The 27,990-nt window shown below is 37.9% G+C and overlaps 1 protein-coding gene across 7 annotated transcripts; it reads left to right on the top strand.

The window, feature by feature from the left end:
* The first annotated feature begins 1,806 nt into the window (after positions 1 to 1,806).
* On the top strand, positions 1,807 to 26,906 carry LOC122134587 (glutamate receptor ionotropic, NMDA 1). 7 transcript variants are annotated; one of them, XM_042755650.1, is made up of 22 exons: positions 1,807 to 2,588; positions 6,242 to 6,376; positions 6,903 to 7,079; positions 8,501 to 8,563; positions 9,319 to 9,416; positions 10,276 to 10,397; positions 11,101 to 11,275; positions 11,816 to 11,960; positions 13,270 to 13,356; positions 13,468 to 13,603; positions 13,689 to 13,816; positions 14,013 to 14,177; positions 14,822 to 14,940; positions 15,308 to 15,420; positions 15,556 to 15,704; positions 16,298 to 16,455; positions 17,134 to 17,210; positions 17,905 to 18,066; positions 18,233 to 18,342; positions 18,670 to 18,815; positions 23,189 to 23,299; positions 25,879 to 26,906. In XM_042755650.1, exons 1-22 carry the CDS (start codon positions 2,340 to 2,342, stop codon positions 25,928 to 25,930), a joined length of 2,877 nt encoding a protein of 958 aa, XP_042611584.1. In that variant the 5' UTR covers positions 1,807 to 2,339; the 3' UTR covers positions 25,931 to 26,906. The 7 variants fall into 7 exon arrangements, with proteins under 7 accessions (XP_042611584.1, XP_042611588.1, XP_042611585.1 ...); XM_042755654.1 differs by lacking the exon at positions 8,501 to 8,563 and having other exon boundaries at positions 1,808 to 2,588; XM_042755651.1 differs by lacking the exon at positions 17,134 to 17,210 and having other exon boundaries at positions 1,808 to 2,588.
* The last annotated feature ends 1,084 nt before the right edge of the window (positions 26,907 to 27,990 follow it).

Here is a 27,990-nt window from a genome sequence, read left to right as displayed (position 1 = left end):
TGATTTGCTTATATTTCCAATTCACGGGCATATATACATTGCATAGTTTGCATTAGAATTTGTGAAGAAGATACATATCAGGGTTCCACCCAAGTGAAATCACGCTAACAAGCAGTGCAGCATGTATTATATAGTGCATCACCACTGCATGATCCAAACTGACACTTTGGGAGCTGGGAGCCAGTTTGAGACTAACTCTGCTGGTATCATTTATTGAGAGCCTGGAGCATCTCGGTAGCAGTTCGGCTGCCATCTCCTCTCATCCACATTCCCTTGTCTCGCAGAGATCCACAATTCAGTGCTTTGTGTATTGCTGTCTAATGATTCCCGTTATTTTAATAGAGTCCACGGATCACATAACTTCATTGTGCGGTGAAACTAGTCTAAGGTAACAGATAATATAAAAACAAAAGAGTAGGCTTGTCCTGAAAAGAGGGTGATGATTATTTGTGTATTTCCTGTCCTGCTGTTGTTCATTCAAGTGATGTCATGTTTTAATCCCCCTCTGCGAGTGTTTGTGGGTGTGTGACTAATATGCAAAGCGCAGTATGCATGCTCTATGTGCATGTGACAAAGCTGGCGTATATACTTTTAGAGCATACAATCAATGACTCATTGTAAATCCTATTCATTGGATTCAATGTTTACGCTGAAAAAAATTGGCATAGCATTTTCCCCGTTTTAACAGTTTTGACCCAGCAATTACATTTTTACAAATAATTACAAAGAAACAGCAAGTAACATTGAATATGAGTATTTGAGTATTGTCTGCTCCAATAATCTTTGTTTTATTTACTACAGTACTTCAAAAAATCATATCTCTGGCAGTGATTGGGTTTAAGACAACATCAATGCAACTGCCAACAGCAAACTTGATAAACAATAACCTACATGTACAAGACTGGCACTTGCTGTACCCAAACAAGACTTTTAAAATCAAAATTCCATCCACATCTGACTTAAGTTGCAATTTTTGATAATGAGTGATGTCCTCGCAGGCACCAGTAATGATGTAATCTAAATGCAACATCAAAATGAGCCATTTCTTTTCCCCCACACTAGAATATATATTATTTCTATATTTGATGTCATTTTTCTTAGACTTGTTTTTTTTTTTTTTTTTTTTTTTTTTTTTTTTTTTAGAAAAAGCCTTCATGTTCGATTTATCTTATTGTAAGTTACCGTGTCTGGAAAAAACAACACTTGCAACTCAAGCCAGAGATGCTTGTTTCCTTGGTAACGGGGGTCTCGTTGAATTTCTCCATTGCACTTGAACACGCCTGCTCTGGATCTGTCTACGGGTGATAGATGGAGACAAGCTCCCATTGATTATTTTTTATGAGAAAACGCATCCCTCACTGTTTTAAATGAAGGGGAAACAGGTATATCGACAGTTTGGCATGTAAACGATGATAGTGAATATAAGGATGACATGGATTTATCGATTTATCAGTTTGTCATAAACGGATTTTTTCCAAAGACACAAGCAGGGCTAACGTTACATTAACTTGTAATGTGTCATATAAAAAGGAAACCAAGATACACATCTAAATGTCACTAACAAGCATAAATGGTAAGATTCTAAATAGCCTAAACCAGTTTGTCTGGTTGCTTTCGTGTGAGAAAATTCTGGACAAGTGATGAACTAAAGAAATACACGAAATTATCGAAATTATCGTTTTTTGAATCTAATTTTTAATCTGCCAAATAACACGAAACTAATACGTACATCTTACTGGTCTCGTGTGACTTAGGCTACACATCAACCTAAGAAAATCTGTCCAGTTATTTTATTCACACGGTACTGTGAGGACCTGAGATTTTCCACGCATTTACGCAAATGTTTTTGAAGTTTATTCGAGCGTGACAGCTCCGTGATATCAGGCGTAATCTGCGAGTGCGCGCATCAGTGCGCGAGCACAGTTCTCAGCACCAAGGACAGCGTCTCTCACAGAGCATCAGGTCACCCTTGACAAAACCTTGACTACGATTCAATCACGGCAAGAGCGGGAGAAGTGAACGCAGATGACTACAGCATTACTGCAATACTGATTTTTCCACCTTCACCTGAGAGAGAGAGACAGTGCATGTGTGAGGCGACTATCAACAGGAGCGAGCATCATTTTCCACAAAGGCGTGTTGACATAGTTCTTGAATATGAACGGGTTTCAAGAGCGGATTCAATGAGTGAAGCCCATTCCTCTGCGGAGTAGACTGAGGTGATCGCATTCCAGTGCTGCTGGAGAGGACGCAGTGACAGCGGATCTGTCTAATCAACGGACATCGACACGCATCCTCCACGGGGCACTCAGCTTGACTCCTCTGCCATCCAGGGCAAAATGCGTCTGGTTCTGTTCGCCTTCCTCATCTCGTGCTCCTGCGCGAGAGGCGGATGCGAACCCAAGACTGTGAATATCGGGGCTGTACTGAGCCAGAAGAGATACGAACAAGTGTTCAAAGACGCTGTCACCCAAGCCAACAACATATACGGCAAAGAGAAGTTCAAGATGAATGCTATTTCAGTCACCCATAAGCCAAACGCCATCCAGATGGCACTCTCCGTATGTGAGGATCTCATCTCTAACCAGGTAACACTCGCGAACCAGTCTCCTCAACTCATACGAATAGTCAGAAAAACGCATTTTGAAAATACACGTTGTAATAAAATCTTAGAATAAATAAATTAGATTTGAAGTGCGATGTCACACAATGCTCTCAGTACTTTAAAGAAACAACATATATCTTTCTATCTTAATCATGATTATATTATATTTGCATTATAGGCTATCGTTAAAAACTCGACCATTTATATTGACTTATTTTGGAGTGCGAAGTCACCAAGTCTCTGAATTTTTGATAGCCTAGTTATTTTATACTTAGTTCTTGCATAGAGAAATCTATCTATCTATCTATCTATCTATCTATCTATCTATCTATCTATCTATCTATCTATCTATCTATCTATCTATCATATTAGGTTATCGTTCCAGGTGACTCTCCTGTGAATTTGAATTTTATATTTTAAAGTAGCCTATATTATTAGCCCATTTTAAATATCATGTATAAGATATTTAAATCAAGCTATAATATAAATAAATCAACCATTAAATTTAATTAAATAACAATTAAATCTTTTTTATATACTAAATAAATCCTATCAATATTATAATATAGCCTATCATTTTTAGATTTAGATTTAAGTGTTTCTGGTAAACGCGAAGGCTGTAGCTGTATATACGCTATTTCGCTTACAAAATATTTAAAAGTCTGAATCATAAACGTGAATTCATTCACGGAAAGACATTTTCAGCCAAATTTAGTCATTGTAACTTTGTATTCTGCAAAGTCAAACGCTGTTGCGAATCTCGACTTTAGAGCACGTTGCACGCAAGAAAACATTCAACAGGAGCCGAGGTCCATTTTGACCTTACCGATGAGTGAGCATCCAGCAGCCGCGCATTGCCGGCTGGGAAGGCTGTAATGCTGTGCTCAGAGGTTAGCCTACATCAACAGAGGCTGAAATAATGCAAAGCACAAAGTATACAAGTCAACCTGTGATTCATGTGGAGTCATATAAATACAAATTTAAACATAAGTAAAACGTTTAAAGTAACGTCATTCACCCTTTATTGAGGCGCCATGGCACCACAGCTGGCCCTCCGTCTCTATTTTAATGAAAAACGTAAAACGAGGCCAATATGGCGCCAGCCTCGTATATAACAGCTCCTTTGTTCTGCGAGGAAAGCTCTAGCAAAGTATTACACGGCCGTGGAGGCAGAGAATATGGGCTTCAACGCTGTAACACGGATTACCATCCAAATCACACCCGTCCAGGCTGGCACGCGCACACACATTAAGCGTGCGCACGCTGTTCATGACAACATGCAAACTGCTGATGTTAGATCAGCACTTTACATTGTACTGTCAGCTGGCTTCTCCAGCAAGGTTAAATAATTGCTTTACGTTTTAGAAATGCATCAATCACAAATAAAAAGTTTCAAACTGATACAGTTTGTACAGTTGTGTACAACCCTTTACATTGGGGAAATATTGGCCATTTCAGTGGAAAAGAAATACAAATACTACAGTAAAAATCACTGACGTTAACTGCAAGTTACCTTAACATATAAGGCAAAACAATTTCATATATATATATATATATATATATATATATATATATATATATATATATATATATATATATTTAAGGGGTCATATGATGTTGCTAAAAAGAACATTATTTTGTGTGTTTGGTGTAATGCAATGTGTTTCACATTATTTTCCACATACTGTACATTATTGTTGCTCCTCTATGCCCCGCCTTTCTTAAACGCATTGATTTTTACAAAGCTCATCGTTCTGAAAAGCGAGGTGTACACTGATTGGCCAGCTATCCAGTGCATTTTAATTGGCCGAATACCTCAAGCTTGTGACGGAAATGTTACGCCCCTTAAGATACTGTGATGCCGTCTCCCGGCGTGACGAGACAAAAACAATAAAAACCCATTACAAACGAGACATTTGTTGCATCCAGTGGGGACATAATTACTGATCATAATGACTTATACTGTGTTTTATGTGTTGCATAGCATGCCACGTAAACATAAAACCATGTCTGCATTTGTGATCAGAGAAAAAACAAACAACAAGCACTACTCTACACTGCTCAAAACTCGCGTTTGAATCATCAGAGGCATATTTAAATATTAAACTACTTACAGGCTGTGAGTCAGAAGCGCCAGACTGTCCTTGCAAAGTTGGAACTGCCTCACTTTATAGAACAGCCTTTGAGCATAGTCCCATTGCTAGAAATTCTCAGTGGAGAAAAGTAAAACAGTAATTTTCTCTAGGAAGAAGGTTATTCCAGAAGCAAGTTTGAAGATGTATGAGAAATCATTAGAAAGGGTGAAAGTATTTAAGTTTTTAGGTATTTATTTTGATGCAAAACTTACTTGGGCTGAACATATACTGTACATAAAATAGTGGAGAAATGTCAGAAGGTGTTAAACATCATTAGATGTGTAAGTGGAGTGGAATGGGGGGCACGTTTTTCTTCATTAAAAACGATCTATGTAGCACTGATATGGTCTGTGTTTGATTATGGTTGTGTGGTATATGGTTCTGCCTCAAAAAACCTGTTGGAAAAACTTTGTAAAATTCAAGCTCAAGCGATGAGACAGTGTTGTGGAGCAGTAAAGACTACTCCCATTCCAGCTTTACAAGTCTTAGTAGGAGAGATAACACTAGAAATTAGAAGGAAACAATTAATGGTCAATTACTGGGCTAACCTCTATGGGCATAAAGATAAACATCCTACAAAAATGGTCTTACAGAAGTGTTGGGAAGAAAACGAAAGATGTAGAACAAGTTTTGGGTGGAGTAGTAAAATATATGCAGAAGAAATGCAAGTAAATAACATTAAGATGAGCCCAACAGTTATTATTCAAGAATACGAACCATGGGTTTATGTAACACCTCAAGTAGATTTGCATTTGTTGGAGGTTAAAAAAACAGAAAGAGAAGCTGACTTTTCATCTTCATTTTCAATATAGACCAGAGTCCAATACCCCGGCATATACAAGTGTATACAGATGGCTCAAAAGATCCAGAACGTCAAATAACTGGGGCTGCTTTTTTAGTTCAAGACCGTGATGGCAAGTGGATCAGTGGAGTGAAGCGAACTTCAAATCATTTGGCAGTTTATACTGTAGAAATGATAGGAATGCTCTTGGCATTGCAGTGGGTTGAGGAACACAAACCTGAGAATGTTTTAATTTGTTCTGACTCAGTTTCAGTCTCAAAGAGTTTGAAATCTTTTAAATCATGTCACCAAGATATTCTTTTTAGTATCCTACAAATACATTCAAGAATTGTTCAAAATGATACATCAATCAGTTTTATATGGGTCCCAGCACACATAGGAATAAGGGGAAATGAAGAAGTGGATAAATTAGCAAAGCAAGCTCTGCAGAGAGAAACGATAAAGATACAAGTTCCATTAAGTAAATCAGAGATTAAGGTTTTAATATGGGGTAAAGTGTGTATATACGTTGTGTCATTAATTCATTAGGGATGTCCTGATTAATTGATTCATTTTAAAATATGCAATATAGTACAGGTAGGCTACCAAAATACCAGGATTGAAGAGGACTTTTACAATGTAGTTAGAAGTGTTTGTGACAAATTCAAATCAAGTTACAATGCAAGATTTGTCTTCTCACTATGTTCCTCATGCCTTCAGGTGTATGCGATCTTGGTGAGCCACCCACCCCAGTCCAATGACCATCTGACTCCCACTCCAGTGTCCTACACAGCTGGTTTTTACCGTATCCCTGTAGTGGGCCTCACCACCCGCATGTCCATCTACTCCGATAAGGTGAGTGTGGGAGACCACCAGCAGCTGGTTTATGACTCAGTATATTTCAGACAGAAATTCTACTTGCGCTTCACTGCAGATGTCATCTGTCCTTTTCTTCAGTCACATTTTATGTATGGTTGGCTTGGCGTTTTGAAGTGTGAAAACCTTTTCTGCAGGATATACTGTAGTGTATAGCGAAGCCCTGAAAATATGTTTTTACATGATGGTCCACCTCCATGATGTTTTCTACTCCTCGTAAAAAGCAGAATAATTTGATAAATGTTTATTTGTTTTCAGTTCCAGTGTGGTCATTTTTTAGACCTTGAATTAAAACCTTTCATAAATACTGCATATAGCATTATGATGAATTGACTCTTTTAGATTCACTTATACTCTTTGCCTTATGGCATCTTTGGCACGCTTAGAAGTAGTGTTTGGATCCTTCTCTAAAGTACTTACAGTTAAAGTGATTAAATCCTAATGAACTGAAATTGCCTCGGGCCTTTGAGATTCACTAGCTCTTTCCCCCCAACCGTCCATCTAGAGCATCCACCTCTCCTTCCTGCGCACGGTGCCACCCTATTCCCACCAAGCCCAAGTGTGGTTTGACATGATGCGTGAGTTCCAGTGGAATCACATCATCCTGATTGTGAGTGATGACCACGAGGGCAGAGCGGCACAAAAAAGACTAGAAACCCTGCTGGAGGAGAGGGAGACGAAGGTGAGATGCGTGGACTGCCGACTCACACGGCCCAGCATGTAAATGAGTGTGCGTGTGTAAGTCAGCGTGTGTTCCTGTAATCAAAACCTCAGAGGTCCTCTATATATGTTAAACGTTTCCTTTTTTCTGTTGTGTAAACACATTTCTTTCCATTGGCTAACATTATTTATGCCAGAGGCATCAGCAGCGTCTTAAGTGGTTTATCTGCAAAACTTTGTACTTTTCTACTCATCTCACATTGCTTTTTACCATAGTCAGATTTGTCTATCCACAACAGGAGCAAAATGAGGGACTTAGCCTGGGGCTGTGCAAAAAATCAACGGCAAGAGAATTTGGTTGCTTTGAGTTTCTGGGATTCTGTGAGAATTTCTTCCCAGCAACAGACTGTGACTGATTTATTGAGTGTGCTCTGTGTGCAGCTTTGTGCTGTTCAATATTGCACATTATGTAAGAAAGTATTTCACAACAAATGTGGAGATAAAGGAGGTTATGCACCATGTGAGCATTAAATCTCTTCAACTTTTGCATTTGTACAGATATGTTTGATTATAGTGAAAAGTTACATATGCATTATGTAAATTAGAACAGAATAATGATTTGTAATTCAGTAAAAAGAGACAATTCTTCAGGATCTGAATCCATTAGCATGGCACTGTATTTTTAGGACACCTGCAATGTCATTTTCAGTAATGGCAGCCTTGAGGCCAGCTGTTTTTATGTGCACAATCTCAGATTGGTTTGGGAGTCAGCAGAAGGGCTAATGAAAGTCTTTCGGTTGTGTCTCTTATTACAACAAAACTTTGCCTGCATGTTGTCCACACGGTTGGATATATATATATATATATATATATATATATATATATATATATATATATATACAGTATATATTTCAATATTGCCACAAGACATGTCTGTTCATATGTCTAGACAGATATGTCTTGTGGCAGCAACTTGTATGTACTGTAGCTGATGTTCTTTTACGTTAGATTGGTGAATAAAAATTTAAATTGATGGATGGTATTAGGTTGCACTTGAATGTACTGCACAATTAACAAACAGCAATTCATTATTATAACGAAATAGAGTTCAAAAGACATTAGGATTTATTATTAATTGTGCTAAAACAAGGAGCACACTCAGGGCAAGTGTATTAATTAAATGCAAGTGAAAAAGTTACATTAAAATGAAATATTATGAAGAGAATTAAAGGAGGATAAGTCTTCGTAATAATAGCGTACAGGTTCAGGTCATATGTAGTTTTCCATGTAGTTTTTGTTGATGTTTTTGCAAGCCCCAGGATTAGAGTTTCCCAATTTGAAGCAGAAAAGTGGAGATTTGTTGGAATGCTTTACTGCGCACCATTTATAACTGTTTATAATATTCTGTGTCTGCATATTTTCTCTGTGCACATTATTCATCAGAGTAAAAACAGGAACTATGAAAACCTCGACCAACTGTCCTTTGACAACAAGCGAGGACCCAAGGTATATTTGCATGGTCAATGCACGCCGCCCAAAAGTTATCTGAAAGTAGCCACTAGAAAGCAGTCAAACAATCAACAAACCGATTACAGAGATCCTTATCCTGCCAGCACGTCTATTTATTTGTTTGGATTCTTTTTATGATTTCAATCGAGAATGGGTTATTTTTTCTGTTAAAGCGTATACAAAAACTCGCTCCCCCACCTCTCACTTTTTTATTTTTGTGTAAAGGAATGCATGTATTGAAGCCAGCAAGATTGCAAGTCTATTCTTTTGACACAGTGCGTGGAGATCTGGTCGTGTGGGACAGGCACTATCCAGATGTTACTCCCACCTTTCTGCAGCATTTCTTCCTTTTTTTTTTTTTTTTGCTTTGTTTCTGGTTGGGAAAGAAGCCACCACCACCACCACCACCTTCCTTCACCTGTTTTTTGCTTTCCGGTTGCATCAGTCTTCTTCTCCCTCTTCCTCTAACATGCACGTTTTTCCTTGGAATCTTGATTCCCTTGAGTTTGCATGTGAAAATGCAGAACTTTTTACCTGCTCCAAGCTTACTTAAGTTTTTTTTTTTTCATTTAAGCAGAATATTAAGCAGATTAACTTTTTTTACTTCATTTTTTTTCAACCCCCCACCCCCCTCCAAAAAAAAAAAAGAAAAAAAGAGAGAGAAACGAGAAAAAAAAATGCAAGCACTCAAAGAGCATGGTTCATGGTGGGGATGAGTCAACTACTTGACTAATGTTGTGTCCTAATCCCAGGCAGAGAAAGTGCTCCTGTTCAGCCAAGACACAAATCTGACTGCTCTGCTCCAGGAAGCCAAAGAGCTAGAGGCCCGAGTTATCATCCTCTCTGCAAGGTGAGTTCATCTCCACTGTTTAACCCATCACTCCTAATCGTTAAGGTTACTGAATAATACATGTGGCCAGTGCAGGCAAAAATGGTAAAGGCTGGGTTGGAGAATTCTAAAAATTCTAAAAAAAATGTTGTGCTGCTATTTAAAACATTATGAATTTGAATTGAATTGGTCACATCTCAGAAGAAATTGGAACTGATTTAGAATTAAAATGGATTAGAATGATAGGATTTTGATTGGATTGATTTACTAAATTGCAAGTAAAAGAAATTCAGGTAGTGCATTCTGAGAAATAAAGTGTTCTATCCTGGGACTGTATTATAGAAACATCCTAACTTAGAATGCTATCCTATCTGTTTAAAAGAAGAATTTAAAAGATATACTAGGTGCACTGCGTATATATCTGAAAAGTGCATTTTCAAATCAAGTTCAGTGAATTTATACATTAAAATATGAAAAAGAATAGCAAATGAAGCTAAAATGATGTCCAGCCTCAGTACAAACACATCATAAGGCGTTTTCTGATTAAATGAGCCAACATCTAATTTGTTAACAAGAGATTGCCTCAAAATGTCAAACAGTTTCTCTGCCCTTCATGAGTCACTCATAATCAGGCCCACACAGATTAAGCAGACAGATTTAGGGGAAATCTGAGGCATTCTGCATAACAAGGCAAAATGTGTTTTAGACTCTTGCTGGTGAATACAAACATATTTGACAAAAAAATAAATTAATTTAAAAAAATAAACTAAGAAATGTGTTGAATAGTTAATACTCTGATAATCTTGCTCATAACATTAAAATTGGAAGTGTTTACTCCAATTACTCCAGTGTCTTACTACCAATATTTACCCAATCACAGTGAAGACGAAGCCACAGCCATTTACAAAGCGGCACGCCAGCTCAATATGACAGGCTCTGGTTATGTGTGGCTGGTTGGAGAAAGGGAGATGTCTGGTAAAGCACTGAGTGAAGCCCCAGACGGTATGTACATTTAATCCTGTCCATTCTCATCCACTCGTTCTCTCTCTCTGTCTCTCTCTCACAGGCTTTTTAAAAAACTAAACATGTTTGCCTTTTAAGCTTTTTATACGATTACAATTTGCAATCCCCATCGGCGAATCAGTGTCTGTGCTGTATTGCGTGTTTAAACGTTTAAACATCTCCATGTTTAAAGGTTTTAAACACAGTGATTCTTTACTCATTGTACTGTGCTTTATGTCTAATGTTTAATTTGTTTCATTTTTGAGTGTTTGTCCTTTCTTTCAGTAGACAACAAATGATGCAATTGAGAGTTGTGGTAATCCCTATTGGTTTGAATGTGCATACATTTTTAAGGTTTGGCTGTCATGAGTTTATTTATAAGTGGTGCATTGCTACCTCCACATTGAGGTGTGGATACGATGGTAAGCGAAAACCGCATTTCTTTGTTCCCGGCTTCTTTATACACATCCATGTTCAACTTCATGCCATTCTGCTCAGTGCTGACCCTGTCCTAACCCCCCATGACTTTCACAGTCCTTCTGTCTGTTTTGAGACCATTTATCGCTCATATGCAATGCACGTTTGTTTCTCTCTCTGGCAATGTGTGCATTTCTTTATTACGAGTATGCTTTGACATGCTCTTGAAGTGAGAGTCGTATTGTGAGGCACTGGCCAACACCATGTAATGTTGTCAACTGGGCAGGCTTGCTCGGCCTTCAGCTTATCAATGGCAAGAACGAGTCTGCGCACATCTACGATGCCGTGGCTGTGGTGGCCCAGTCCATTCAGGAGCTCTTTGAGAAGGAGAATATCACAGAGCCTCCTCGAGGCTGTGTTGGCAATACAAACATCTGGAAGACTGGCCCACTCTTCAAACGGTGAGGCCAGGGATGAGCGCTGGCTAGCATTCGCTAGCTTTCCAATCAACCATCCATTTGCTGTCATGCATTATCATACATAACCACTGGTCTGGCACTGACAAGAGTGGAAGCTTTCACACCACAAACACAGAAATCATTAGCTTTTGGCTTCTGAAACCATGCCTCGACTCCTCAAACAGAGTAATAAACGAGTGCAAGGACACATCAAGCCTGTTAAGTTGTTGATTACATTGGCCTTGTGAAATCTGGTGGCACCTATTTGCATTTGAGACCCAATTTGAGACCCTTACAGGTGTCATTTCTGTTCTCCTATGTCTGTGCCTGCACATTATACGTGCCATCTGACTCCACCCCACTCACTCGACATTCCCTAACTCTTCCCTAGTTAGTCGTCATGTCTTTTTCTAAGACATACCTGCATCTCCCATCTCTGAATTTCTGGTAAACTTCCATTACTTCCAGTCATCGTCAATGTCTTCCATTTTTGTTTAAATGAGCATTTTGTGCCTTTTCTAAAACCCCACTCTGGTGTATTAGAGTGCTGATGTCATCCAAGTATCCAGATGGCCTGACAGGCCGCGTGGAGTTTAATGATGACGGAGACAGGAGGTTCGCCCACTATAGCATTCTGAACTACCAGAAAACCCGGCTGGTGCAAGTGGGCGTCTACAATGGCTCACAAGTATGAAATCGGCTCTGTCTTTTTAATAAGCTGTCCTTCTGCTCAGTGCAAAAATTTGCTATTTTAACAGTTTGGACAGTTGCATACTATAATTTTATTGTAACACTTCACATTAAGGTTACAGTATTTAAGTATCATGAATCATCAATGAACAGCATTTATTCATCACCGGAAATGTTCATTTATAAATATACTATAGTTCATCATTATTGAAAGGAATCCAAGGCACTTCTTCTGGTCCAAAAATGTTAAAAAGACTTCACATTATGGCTTATCATAATAGAAACATTAAAAATGACTAAAACACTGCACACTGATGCATTTTGGCCTTCAGCCTTTCTCAGAGTGTGTCAGGTGTAAAATAAATAACAGGTGTAGTAGGTATAATTAGTCAGCAAAGTTGGGAGAATCCAAAACAACCATTACAGGGGGACCTGTAGCCTTGTTAACAAGTACAACATATAATAACATAAGAAATAATAATAATTAAAAATGAAAATAAATGAATAAATAAATACAAAAAAAGACAATAATCATATTAGTAATAATTTGACAAAAATGAAGTCAAGTCTGAATTCATCATTCAACCAAGGAAAAATTTGAGCTTTTAGCTGAAATATATATATATAAAAAAACACCTTCCTTGTGTAAATTCTTTGTAGTCTATCACCCTTTCTAATGGATCCAGTCACTGTTTCCAAGACAATAATTTTTAAAGTAAATTGATTAGAATCATGAACAGATGCATAGTGCACTGCCATAGGGTAATCTTTGTCTCATGTACGAATTGTATTTTTATGATCTTGCAATCTACGTGTAGTTTGACCCAAATAGAAACAACTGCAAGGACATTGAAGCCTATAGCTTACATACGTGCTTACAGTTTAGAAAGGATGCAGTTTTCTTTGCATAATATAGTTCATAATTAATTTGAAGTACTGTAGCTGTTAATTCAATTATACAAACTGACTTTTTAACAAGTTATTAGTATATGTCGAAATTGTAACATTTCTACAAAGTTAATATTTAACCAAGATTAAGTTTTAAAAGTGATTGAGTAAACACTGAAAACATTGAAAGAACAACATTTATACAGATTATTTTAAATGATGCTTACAAATTAGCATAAAAGAGCCTACAAATGCAGTGAAAACATCTCTCTCTCTCTCTTTCTCTATATTTTTTTATTATCTGCAAAAAAAAAAAAAAAAAAAATTTATGAAATTGTTTTTACAATATCCCAAAAGTAAAAGAATTTATAGTAATGGAAATGAATGAACGTTACTGATGACAAAATATTTTGTTCTAGGTTGTAATGAACACTCAGAGGAAGATTATTTGGCCAGGAGGAGAGACTGAAAAGCCAAAGGGGTATCAAATGTCAACAAGATTGAAGGTACTTCATTGCAAGGATTTTTATGCATCATTTTTCTTTTTGTTCTAAAATAATAATAAATAAATAAGAAGAACATTACATTGACATTTAGTTCTCTTGTTCCTTTGGTAGATTGTCACCATTCATCAAGAGCCCTTTGTCTATGTGAAACCAACACTACGAGATGGAACATGTAAGGAAGAGTACACTGTAAATGGAGTCCTGATCAAAAAAGTGATCTGCACTGGCCCCAATGAGACCATTCCAGGTAGACATTATGTATTATATTATATACAGTTTGTTGGACTAAAGTGCTTTGTGCAGATCTGACTGACTGGCTTGTGTAACTATAGGTCGCCCCATAGTGCCTCAGTGTTGCTATGGGTTCTGCGTTGACCTTTTGATCAAACTTGCAATGACAATGAACTTCACCTATGAAGTGCATCTAGTGGCTGATGGCAAATTTGGCACTCAGGAGCGTGTGAGTAATATGATAACTTTATTGATTCTTCACCTGCCTGAAGCTTTGCATGTCTTTTCCAAGGTCATGCAACTGGGCTTGTCTGCGCATTTCCAAGTCTTTCTTCACAGATGCTGTTAAGAATCTGCTGAAATATACATAAAGTAAAGTGCATTTAGGCACGACAAATTGCTTAACGTTATCTCCCTGACACCAGGTAAATAACAGCAACAAGAAGGAGTGGAATGGGATGATGGGAGAGCTCCTGAGTGGCTTGGCAGACATGATTGTGGCTCCACTTACAATCAACAATGAACGAGCCCAGTATATAGAGTTCTCGAAACCGTTCAAGTACCAGGGGCTCACAATACTTGTCAAAAAGGTGAGCCTCAGATGACCTACAGATCATAATTTTAATGTACAGACTTTAAAGGGACAGTTTGTTCAAAAATTTGATATTTGCATCCATACAATACATGCAATGAAAATCAATGGCATCCAGTGTTGTTCTAGATCCCACTAACTTTCAATGTATGGGCAAAAACGGTTCTTTAAAATATCTTGTTTTCTTTTCCACATAATAAAAAAAAGTCATACAGGTTTGCAATAATATAAAGTTGAATTTTCTTTTTTGGATGAACTATCCCTTTCAAACTGCATTATTCTCTGAGACCAATGAAGGAAAAAAATGGAAGATTTGGGGTCAGTTTCAGTTGAGTTTTCAACTTCAAGTTTCAAATAAAGTATCTGAAATGTAATTAATTTTTGGAAAAATCCTCTGAGAACATGATTTTCTGGGACGGAAAGAGTATTACATTTTCTTGATTTAATTGAATTCCCTGAAGTGGGCTTATCGCTTTACTGAGAAAATGCTGTGATAAATCAATTGACTCTGGAGTACAGTGAAATCTATTAATACACCTCTGATCAGTGTAGATGTAGACTCCATTTGATGCTCCATATGGTGATGCATGTGGCTATGTGGGTGGTGTTTGTTGGATTGGATAAAGCTGTGTTGTTTTGCAGGAAATACCACGCAGTACACTGGACTCGTTCATGCAGCCTTTTCAGAGCACTCTGTGGTTACTGGTGGGTCTATCGGTCCATGTTGTGGCGGTGATGCTCTACCTATTAGACCGTTTCAGGTAAAGGACAATATTTGTTGACACCTTAATGGGATAGTTTATCCAAAAATGTACTGTCTGTCATCATTTGCTCACCCTTATGTAATTCTAAAGCTGTATAATGTTTTGTTCTTTGGGACACAAAAGAAAATATTTTGAAAATATTTTGCCTGTACAATAAAAAAATACAATGAAGAGTCAACATTCTAGTTTTTAATTTTTGGGTGAACTATCCCTTTAAAACTCATCCATGGATAGATGTAGGAATGACTGAACACACAGATGTGAGAATGAAGCTTGATATTAAGAAAGTCTGCTGAAGATCAACATTTTCAACATTTTCTGGATGCAGTTTAAAAGCATCTGTCTCTGACCCTTTGTTGTGCAGCCCGTTTGGAAGGTTTAAAGTAAATAGTGAAGAGGAAGAAGAAGATGCCCTCACCTTATCCTCTGCTATGTGGTTCTCCTGGGGTGTACTTCTGAACTCCGGCATTGGAGAAGGTAGACATTAGGAATAAGATTATTATTCGGTCTGTTGGCGCTGTGAGGTGGAAATATTGCTGACTATGTGTTTGATTGTTTTTGCAGTAAGCATAATTTTCTTAATCGCTCTCACCTCTCTGCTTACATTCACAGGTGCCCCTCGGAGCTTTTCAGCAAGGATTTTAGGTATGGTGTGGGCTGGTTTTGCTATGATTATAGTTGCATCTTATACTGCCAATTTGGCAGCCTTCCTAGTGCTGGATCGGCCTGAGGAGCGCATTACCGGCATCAACGACCCTAGGGTGAGTGCTAAATATGAAGCATGTTATACAACAGAATATCAAATAAGACTCTAAATTACCATGCTCCGAGATTTCACACGCTATAAAAACACCACATATAGTTAAGCACGGCGAGGACACATAATTACGGGTCATTTGTTCGCAAAGGTTATTTTTATTTGTCATGTTTCATTGTAACAACCTATGTCAGTGCTGTCATATGGGCTGAAAGTTTACAAAGGACTCGATGTAAACGTGAAAAAGAGATTTAGAAAAAAAGATGTATATTTAATGATATTTTCTAATATATAATGAGATATTTATTGATAAATTTACAATTGTGTCAAACTTACAGTTGTAGGTGCACAGAAGTATGACTTCAGTGAACATTTTTAGGTCATGCTTTCCTTGGTTTGCCTCTATTCCCACAGCCATTTTCCTCTCAAAAATATTTCATGTAATTGCAGAGACAAAAAAGTCTATATTTTTGATTTGCAGACCCCAAACACCAGTTAACTTTAATAATTCAGCATGTTTTGAATAAATTTTTCTTGCATAGCACCCATTTATCACAGTTCATCTAGACCGTCCCAAACTGTTACCTTGTATTTCAGCTGCGAAACCCATCAGACAAGTTCATCTACGCCACAGTGAAGCAGAGTTCTGTGGACATTTACTTCCGGCGCCAAGTTGAGCTAAGCACCATGTACCGCCACATGGAAAAGCACAACTATGAGAGCGCTGCTGAAGCCATCCAGGCTGTGCGAGACAAGTCAGTCAACAATCAGAGTTTCCACTAATAATACTTTTACAACCATTTTTTTGTTATGCCAGAACAGGTTTATTGGGAGCTGTTGTATTCAATCTTAAAAAGCATAATATTCAAACACTCCCTTTAGAGGCTGTGCATAGATACTTATGCAAGGAAGTGGGCAGCAGAAAACTAAATGACCAGTCAGTATAATGCTCTGTTCCCCTCAGTGAGTGTGTGAAGAGCAGAGAGAGGCTAAAGCCCTGTTAGAGTGATTCAGTACACTACTGATGTTGAATACAAATCAGGGTAGGGAGCTGTATTTTAGAGAAGGACCTTCACTACAAGGCTAAAATGGGAACAGATGGCAGACTGCCAGTGTTCCCTACTGATTTTTAATATCTGGAAATCTATAATCTCCAGAAATTAGATCCACTTATCTCCATTTAGAAGATGCAAGTTGTGTTGAAAGTTTTTTCTTTTATTTTTAATCCAGATATCTGAAACAATAAAACACTGCGATTTAATTTTTTTCTCGTTTAAACCTGCAAATGAACAAAGTTTGGGATTCTGTAAAATGTAGAACAAAGAAATGTTGTAACCTGAAATGTAGGATAAATACTTAAGATTCTGAATTATTTCTAGGTGACTAATCAAATAAGTCAATTTGTGTCATTTATCTTGTGACTCTTTGTACAGACAGATCTTGCTTCCACTGAAGCACAAGATGTTCTTTGGATCATTCTCAAATCATGCTGGATCACATGAATCATCAGGTTTCACACAAACTTGTAAAGTTAATGCAGCTTGTGTGCTGCTGTCATTAAAGCAAAAGAAGGACTAAAAATATAAAATACTAAAATAAGACATTTTTAAATTTCTGTTTAAATGGGGCATATGATGTTGCTAAAAAGAACATTATTTGGTGTAATGCAATGTGTTCATGTGGTTTAAGGTTCAAAAAACACATTATTTTCCACATAAACATATCGTCTTGTCACGTCGGTATTCTGACCGGGACAAGCATCACAGTATGTTAAGGGGCGTAACATTTCCATCACACGCTTGAGGTATTCGGCCAATCACAACGCACTGGATAGCTGGCCAATCAGAGCACACCTCGTTTTTCAGACACATGAGCTTTTTAAAAAATGACACGTTTCAGAAAGGCGCGGCATAGAGGAAAAACAATAATGTACAGTGTGCTTAAACACATTTCATTACACCAAATACACAAAATAATGTTATTTTTAGCAACATCATATGACATTCAGAGTTATTTGAAATTGTAATATTTCATAGTGTTACTGATTTTACTGTATCAAATTATGCAGCCTTGATGAGCATACTAGACATTTAAAAATCATGAATGGTATTGTAAAGAAAAAGAATTTTAAATTGCAAAAATGCAAAGTTTATTATATGAGACATATTGAAGTATTTTCAGTATAATTATTTTTCTACCCATAGCAAACTCCACGCGTTTATATGGGATTCAGCAGTGTTGGAGTTTGAGGCCTCGCAGAAATGTGACCTGGTCACCACAGGCGAGCTGTTTTTCCGCTCTGGATTCGGTATTGGGATGCGCAAAGACAGCCCATGGAAACAAAATGTCTCACTGGCCATCCTCAGGTAATCTCAATCAAGACTAACTGCAATATCCAGATATACTTTTGTTTGTTTTTTGCTTTGTTCTGTTCCTTTCAGCTAAGCCCTCGGCTTACCACAATCTGTCAACTGTTTCTATTTCTGGGATAATGGACTGTTTGACTGATGTGTTGGGTCTCTGAACTAATAGTTCCCATGAGAATGGCTTTATGGAGGACTTGGATAAAACCTGGGTCCGTTATCAGGAGTGTGACTCCAGAAGCAATGCACCAGCCACACTCACTTTCGAGAATATGGCAGGTATGATCCACCTCTCATAGGATCCCTTTTGCTTTCTAAAGAGTAATTGACACTGACCCCGATCAAATCCCTCAAGTTTGTTGAGTCTCTGTGCTATTGGTTGCTAGTAGGGGTTTTACTTAACTGTAGCATCCAGCTTTATCAGGCGGCAGATAAGTAGCAGCCACATCATGTCTCTGCTCATTTGGATTTATTAAAACCAACTTTGTCATATCACCAATTGTCACTGAAGCTCATGTTGCCAAACAATAAAGAATCTTTGAAAATTAATTTCTGTCAATGTGAACAGACCTTAATAAAAATCTCTCTGTATTTTTCTTCATACAGGGGTGTTTATGTTGGTGGCTGGTGGTATCGTTGCCGGGATCTTCCTCATCTTCATTGAGATTGCATACAAACGACACAAGGATGCGCGCAGGAAGCAGATGCAGCTGGCTTTTGCAGCAGTTAACGTCTGGAGGAAGAACTTACAGGTACAGCTGCCTCCCATCCCCCCAAACTCTTATGGGAAACTATTAGAGCCAAAAAACAGTCCAGTGGTTTCTGCCAAAGTACAAAGAAGCCTCATAGATTTCTTCTAGTCACACGCCTGCATTCATTAATGATGCAACTTAAAGGTCACTGATGAGGCACAAATTAACACATCACCAAAAGAGCAAACTCAAAAAGAATAGCCAAATAAGGCAGTTAAACTGAGCAGCAAATGGTGCAGTGAACTAACGCGTTTGTCAATATTAATGAATGCTGAACACGCTATCACGAATTTGTTGCACAAGGGATATGGGGTAAAAAGTTTACAATGAGCTTCCTTTCAGATCAGGAAACAAGGCTTAGAAATGCTGTGCAGACACATAGGCTGCATTAACACTGCAGATCTGCATGCCCAAATCAGATTTTTTGACTATATCTGATTTTTTTGACAACCCGCTTACACCTTCTTTAAAAAGTGACCCATATCCGAAATCTGCATTTACACTATACAGGCTTAACTTGACGTGGCTCAGTGCATTAGACAGTGATATTAAAAGACCAAACTCTGCATACACTATTAACAAAGCATACTTTGTATTGAAAGGCAGATGAATAGAGAGTCTCCACAACAGTTAGCAATAGATTGAAGCGCTCATCTGTGCACAAACTACCTTCACTGATAACAGCAGCAACGAGCACTCAGTATGTGCCAGATCGGCTATTATTTAACACAAAGAAAAAATAATACTCTTCTAGTCAACTAGAGAGGTTTCATTTGTAATATATATATGTATAGAAAGATGTTTCAAAACCATTTGACATACAACTTGCATTAGCGGGGGAATATCCGGTCTGTCCACTTACACGGCAGGTGCAGATGCACGTATCTGATTCATATCAGATTTATTTCCACATATGAATGAGGCCTAAAACTGATCTGCAAATATCAGAATCCATGTTCTTTTTTTCCTGCTTACATGTTCGTGGGCCATATTCGAGCTGTGCCACATGGGAAGAAAAAAAATCAGAATTGGTTACTTCAACCAAGCAGAGTAAATGCAGCCATAAAAGAGTTTTATAGGGTGAGTTAACAAGGCTAATGAGACACAGGTGCAAACAATGAGTGCTGAGGAGACTGGGCAAAGGATTATGGGACATGTAGTTCGACAAGTGGACAACTGGGGCACAGCCGGTGATCGTGACAAGTGGGATATTTTTAAGAATACATGATGTATGCAAAATGAAATAATTGATTTTTATACGATCATTTTATGTTGACAGGGTGTTTTTTTTTTCTTTCTACTATTAGAGTAATTTTTTTAATTGTACAAACATTAATATAAACCTTCTACAAAAAGAGTAATTTTTTTAAGTGTATGAACATGAAGAGAAACCTTTTCTAAAATGTGTTTTGTAATTGCCAAAAGCAGAAGATTAACAATATCAAGTGAAATTACCACAAATTAAATATTTTCCACATTTTATTTATGTAATTTGCTGTAGTACAAGGGCAATATAAAAGCCAATAATTTATCTTAGGAAACAACGTTGTCTTTAAAACATTATGCATAATCATTTTCTCACATAGTATAAATAGGTCTTTGGCAGCAAAAGCTTAAAAAAAATCCTGCTTTAGATCAAACAAATAAAGCATAAATATTATGCTCAGTTATGCTCTGCTTATAATACAGTGTGATTGTGAATATCTAATAAATGAATAAAACCTCTCAGTAGTACAAAAATGCCTCGAGGTAAAAAATATAACAGGCCTATGCATGAATTTGGACATTTGGCCATGCAACAGCACACAAGAGTCTAAAATAATTCCTTTATAATAATAATAAGAGTGGTTGTATGCAGATCCATGCAAAGACACATCTCTTACCATCCAGTCTAACTGCACAGCCAGATAAAGCAGCTCCTGCAGCCTCACTACTGCCAGTGGCATTGCTTTTATTGAGCAACTTGACAAATACACACACACACACTTTAAAGGAGCCTGTGATGCTGCTGTGGAGTTAGGAAGATGCATGCTGAGCAGGCCGGCTGAATGTCCCTGCTGGGCTCTAGCGGGGATCAAAGCGTCCTCATGCCCTATACAGATCAGTATCTGTCCGCTGCTGGCCTCCAGCTGTATCCATACACAATGGGTCAGAGGCCAACATGATGTCTGGATGTTGGCAGAAAGTAACAAGGTCAGCCCGTTTGAGACTTGAGACCTGGCTGGCTTGCACAACACATGACTACAGCTCTGAACTGCTGTGAAAGTTAGTGCGTTGTTGGAGCAAGTTTACTTTTCCTAATGGGAAGCAAGTCATTGAGCGTGGCCTTGTTACTTTAAACCCATTATTAGCAGGCACATATTTCACCACAAGGCAAAACCTACTGAATTTAACTAATGGATCAATTGTCAGTGCGGTATCAAAGCCGACAGCTATCTGATTGACTTCACACATCAGAGAGTCATTTTATAGAGAGTTAAGTGTTTTATCCCTCAGGCATTACCGCCTACTTGAATCACAAGAAAATGTTGCATGGATAATACGCCCTCGTATGCCACCCACTTCAAGTCAGAGGTCCAGCATTGTTGAAGGCTCATAATTTGAGATGAACAAAAAAAATTATATTTCACCACGGACAAAGTCTTTTTTATGGATTTTCCTCCCACTGTTTATTGAATAAAAGAAAAATAATGCTTATATAATTTAATTGCAAATGAGCCTCCATGTAATCCCCATCAAAACAGGCAAATATGGATGTTTAACCAATGCTAATGGCAACCAAGTGCACTGATGAATAATTCCTCCCTGAAAGCTAAAATTAATTATTCCATACAAAACCCGGCACGCTTATTCCAGGTTCACATGCAAAGTATGCAAAGGCCGTACACACAACTGCTTCCCGAATGCATGAACAGACAGATCTGCCCTGGATGCATTTGCATTTCAAACCAGAGCGAGCCAGGAGCAGATCAGGAGCCCATGTGATATGGGCTAGCTGCCCACTCTAGAGGCACTACCTCATCACAGGGCTTTGAAATGCAATGCATGAAAGCACTGGCGGTTAAAGGAGCTTGTACGGTCACCTTTTCTGGAGAAACCAGAATGCATTATGTAAAAACAGATGAAAATCGTAATGTGGGCATTTTTTGTGTCTTGTTTCTTTTGCAATGTAATTTGAAAGAGGCAGACAGTGCCTAGTGATTCACAAATGCTGAAAGAATTTAAAATCTCTTACAAAAAACTGTTTAAAACTGTTTAATGCACTTTACTTTACAGAACCATTTTGGATGACTTTGGATTAAAGTTTATTTTTGGAGAACAGTTATTAAAAAAGACCTTTGATAATTTTGCATAATTGTCTACTATTCATTTTAGATTTTTTTTTTAACTGCTTCTGATTATTTATATGCAAAAAGATTTGTCCAAGTCATGTGATCCAACCAACATGAATACAAATTGTGCATGTGTTTAAAAAAATCTTATTGTGGAAACTCTTATACACCATTGGCGTAAACAGGTTTACTAACCTGTTTGTGGTAGAATTATTCATACTTTGCTGAAAAGGAAAGTGCAGTTGCAGATTTTTCATATTTTGAGTCGCTCACTGTAAGGGATAAGACAAATGGTCCAAGTGTGCTAGTCAATGAGGGAGTGACGGTGCCAGCCAAGGTCAACTGTCATGTCATTCATTTTGCATTCCCTTTTTGGTTCTATATGTACTGCATGTCTTCTGGTTGAATTCACCAACCCCCTTCTCAACACTCTCGTCTCCTCTTATGAGCCCGCACATCCCTTCCTCATTCCTTCATAAGCCCATTATACCTTCACCAGGGTATAATGCTAAGGAACTGTGTTAAGTTTCAACTGTTTATTGATGAGTTGCTCATTTTCCTTGAAAACACAAGAACATCTTCTCACTTTAAAAACGGAGCCTGTTTTTTTCCCCATCCGATTGCGTTCTTTTTGCTTTTTTCTTTTGCTAATGCTTTGGCTTTCCATTTACGGAGTTGCAGAACTGTGGATGAGTGTGGTCTGATCACAGGATCCACAGCAGTCCTCCTTCTCCCCTCTCTAGAATGTCAGGATTGTAAAAGAGTGGAAGTAAGACTTTATGTACACATTCGCACCCAGTCTATGCCAGTGTCCTCTTTCCTTGTAGAGTGCTGTAGGTGTGTGAAAGCACCATTCTGACTCACAGCCGAGATGGAGAGTGGACAGGAGATAACATGTTAATTGTAATAAGCACTAAAATTAGCAGGGTAGTAGCATTCGGTAGCTTTAGTAGTCAAGGTGGGTGGTGATGGTTGGAAACCAAACACGCTCTTCCAGAGAGCAGGAATAATTGTTCCACATATACTGTATATTTATTTTAGGATAGGAAAAGTGGTAGAGCAGAACCCGACCCCAAAAAGAAAGCCTCTTTTAGGTCCATCAGTACCAACCTGGCCTCCAACATCAAGAGACGTAGGTCGTCCAAAGACACGGTAAGAAGATTAAGAAAATGACGCCCTGCCTGTACTACTATCTTCTCGCTCTTTTCCTCTTTCTCTTCCTCCTCCTCCACCTCGGCCTGCACTGTTTCTTTCACTTTCTTCCTTTCTCCTGTCATCTCATCTCTCCTCTCCAAAACAAACGTCTCATCTCAGACTATCTTCACCCTCACGCATGGAGTTACAGTCATGGCCACATGTCTGTCAGTCAGCCATCTATACTCCATCCAGACATCTTTTGGGAAAGCCCAAACAGGGATCTAGCTGCCAGGGAAAGTGTGGAGAGGGAAACGAGGAGCAGATTTTTGGGGGGCTTGTGGGTTTGCCCTTGCAGGAGGGGGTGAGCTTCTCCTTCTTAGCGCCTGTGCTGGTCTTTCTCCCGCGCCTAACCTGGATGTGACTTTACTTTATGCTCTTTTCTTTTATCCTTTCTTTATGTGTACTCGTGTGTCTCTCCACTCACCGCTCGGTCCTGTAACAATTATTTCCATGTAACTCATCCTCCTTTTATTGTCCCATTTTTTTTGTGGTTGCTGTCACAAAGTCACACTGTATGCCTCCCGCGATGTACGGTATCTCCGTTAACACCCAAAGACGAGTGATGCTAAAACAACCTGGGCTGTTTCCCCGACAGGCCTGCACTAACAAGATCCCTGTGTTTATTTTTAACCATCCTATGTTTTCTTTGCAGTTCTATGAATAATAATAATGATAATAATAATAATGATGATAATAAACAACTATTTTTCATTTTCAGGAAACGCTGCTCAGATGGGTTTTGGGTTTACGTTTATGTTTATGTTTACAATGTATTGAACTCTCAGAGCTGGATTCCCAAATGAGTTTCACACAAACACCTCCTAACTGTGTTTCTTTGCTTGCACAGGTTTAATAAGATGTAGCTCTCAAACCAGCTACCGGCTCTGAGGATTCAATACAAACAAATGTGCAAGCACAAACACAGACTATTTCATTGCATTACTTTAATTGGTTTAGAGTGAATTCTTATTCAGTTACTCGCTAGGCATTTTCTGGGTATGGCAATGATTGACCTGGGGCTTTGTTTCATACACCCTCAACTTGAAAAATTATTCTGATTGGCAGCTCATTTGGTTGATGGTTTACAAAGAAATATCCAAATCCATGTAGCTCACATTTCAGTTGGGTTCTCCCTCGGTGAGATGGTTTGGTTTAAATAATTTACAAAGGTGTGGGTGCAAAATGTGTTATTAAAACCTGATGATGAAGATGATTTAAAAAATACATTTTCCAAAGATGAAAACAGAATAGGAGCAGATTAAAAATACAAAGTCTACTAGCTAAACCGTGCCAAAATGTCTTTTTGAACTGATGTTTACCCATCACAGTCCTAATCATCCTTTTCTTTTCTATCAGTGTTTTTTATAAATGGATTTGAATGGCGTTTTGAATGTCGGTGTCCACACCACATGCCACACTGCCTTTCTCTTCCTCTACCGGCATGACCCTTGGTTGTTGTAGAATAGAGCTCTAAAACTGTTCCCCTGTTTGTAGACAGGGGGAGCTGTGGTTATGACCCAGAAGTCAGAATTGACTTGGAACGCCATAGAGAACGTTGTTATGAGTGAGAGTTTCACAACACCCACTAAAGCCACTCCATTTGATATATATTCAAAACTATATCCCGTAAACGTGATTTTAGACAGTTATAGTGAATTGAAGTGACAGTTCATCCAAAATGTAAAATCTTATAATTTACTATGCCTCAGTAACCTTTACTTTACATAACCCGTATGATTTTATTTCTTCTGCCGAACACACACTTAGATATTTTGAACAATGCTTTTGTCCATTTCATCGAACGTCACCTGTGTCCAAAACATCCAGTTGACTTTCATTGCATTGACAAAAAAGACACTGGGACATTCTTCAAATTATCTTCTTTTGTGTTTCACAGAAGAAAGAAAATCATCCAAGGTTTGAAGGACGATATGGATGAGTGTATTATTTTCTATGTGGAGAGTATCACAATAAATAAACCTTTCAGTATAATAATACTATAGAATCACTGAGAAATTGAGGGTGAAACCTGTGTCGAACTGGAATGACCTGCACCTTGTGCTGCATATCAGGACCGACTGTCATATTTCATTTGGACAGTTACTATGGCGACAATACTTCTAGGTCAGGTAAATTATTAGCCATGGGCCGGGAGACAGAGCATTCTCGTTTGTGCCATTACAGGTTTCTTGTGCAGACATTTTTGCATGTGATATATGGTATCTGTTTAAGGAAGCATATTCATTTAGGACTGTAAGCGTGAGCAATGATCCTTTAAGGAAGCAATTGCACAGTAATGAATCCGTGACCTTGTTCACTCTATTTATCTTGCGACAGTCCAAGGAGGCCTGTCTGTTTTTAAAACATAGCCATATTATTCTAGATGACAGATAAACATGGCTTGCAGTGGGTGGAGAGATTGCCTCCATCATAACAACGTGAACTAAATACCGGTCACGGGAGGTATATATTTAGGATTATGCAAGTATATATGCTCTTACTTTTCCCTTTTTCTGTTTCCTCCTTATCTATAGCCATATCCTACGGACATTACCGGCCAGCTCAACCTGTCAGACCCCTCTGTGAGCACAGTGGTGTGAAAGTGGAAAGAGAAAGAGAATTTGACAGGCAGAAAGAAAGAGAGAGAGACTGGAAAAGCAGGAGGTGGTGGGCTCTGAAACAGGCCGCTTAAAACAACATCTTCAGCACCGTCATTTGAGCAAAATCGACCCCGTCTCAGCATATGCACGCTGGATATAAAACTTTCATGGACACTGTGCCAGATTCAACCACACTGGAACAAATTCACTGCCACACAGTTCACACTAGACCAACACACACACACACACAAAGTGCTTCACTTTTTACAATTTTTTGCACATATCTAAAAAGTTTTTTTGTGAAATGTGTAAATATATACAGTATTCAGACTTGTGTTTCTCCACATTAGGTCATCATTCAGTCTTAACAAGAGAAAATAATACTGAATTAGTTTTTCACTTTTATGATATAGATATAATTAAGTTTCATACAAGTTAACATGTAATATATGTCTTTCTACCTCCACCTAATATATATGTAGCTTATCTCGTTTTCTCGTTTGAAAAGAGCAAACACAGAACATATCTTTGACTTCTTTGTATATTTAGATTTGAAAAAGTAGGTGAGGGTAGAAATTGTGTTGCTATAAATAATAGAGTAGGTGAAAGTTTGGCACATTTTGATCATTGTTGCACTTTGCTGTACACTTTGTTTCTTAATATGCGATTCTCTCCCTTCACTGCCATTTTCAAAACACTCTACTAAAGTGGTCCAGGTTGATTTGGGCACATACTTTGGATCTTTTTTCACTACTTTATTTATTAATTTACGTTTTTAATCTTTTATACAAAAATCATTCTTTTTTGGATGAGAATATCAGCATATAATATGGGGTCTGTCCAGCCAGGGGCTAAATGTAGCAGATCCGACCTTGTTTATCATGAAAGTTTAAAGACAAAACTTCAAACGAATGAAAGGAACCCGTTTATGATAAAGAGTGGCGTAGATGTAATGAAGCAGATATTATTACAGGATCTTTTGAGCTTAATGTTAAACCTTGCTTGAAATTCTCTGTAATAATTTCTGTATCATTGTGTGAGCTGGTAGCTAGCATCTGTTTGCTACCACACTGGGGACCTTTCCTCGCATTATATATATTTCATCATGTCATTATAATATATGAGCAGTATTATATTTTGTCTGTGTGTAATAATAACACTAGATGCTATTTCCATTGTTTGTTGTCAAGCTTTTGCTCTGTGGACTAGTTAAATGGTTACCAGCAAAAGTGGTAATTTATAATACAAGTCAGTTGTCTTTTTCTGTGGGCTTTTAAAAGCATACTGACCAATAATAGGCATATTAGATCACTGTATATCGATATAGATTACTGTATATCGTTTGGTGGTCTTTGGTGGTCTTTCCTTGAAAATAGTATGTTGGGATGGGTTCAGCAAAGTGTCTGAAGTCCAGTTTTACTGTGAAACATGACTGTGAACTGCTTTGTGAAACTCGTTATGAAGCGTGTAACGCATTAAGCAGATATACAAATTCTCTATAGATTCATAAGTATCAATACATAGAAAAAATATGCTTCCATATGGACCGTTGTGTCCATCAAGCTAATATTTGATCATATAATTGGAATCAGTGTGGTGAAAACCCACAACGCGGCAGGAATAAATTAAATTCTGCAGCCTGAAGTACTTGTGAGGCTCAAGAGGAAGCACATCTTTGACACTGTTGTATGCAAACATGCATTATTTCTAAAGCTTTAGGATATTAAAATCACAACAAAAAATGCTCTTTATGAATAACACAACAATAATTTTTTAAAAAAAAAAAAAAAAAAAAAATTCAAACAAAGATATGTTTAAAAAAAATGTATAACTGCTATACTCCAGTGTGCAAATAAAATAAGTATCAAAAAATAAAAAAACGTCTGGACTGATTAGCTCATGCTCACTGTTCTCTCTCTACCCTGCTTTTGTAAGAAAGACTAAAGTTTTAAAGTATCAGAAAATCAATATCTTCATAATTATTCAATAAAAGAGTACTAGAAGGGGTAAGCTTTTCAGAAACAGAAAATCATATATGAGGATTCG

The sequence above is a fragment of the Cyprinus carpio genome, chromosome A5 (assembly GCF_018340385.1).
Source record: "Cyprinus carpio isolate SPL01 chromosome A5, ASM1834038v1, whole genome shotgun sequence".
Taxonomy (NCBI): Eukaryota; Metazoa; Chordata; class Actinopteri; order Cypriniformes; family Cyprinidae; genus Cyprinus; species Cyprinus carpio.
Note: the sequence above shows the minus strand (reverse complement) of the source record. Positions and strands in the feature narration are given on the sequence as shown.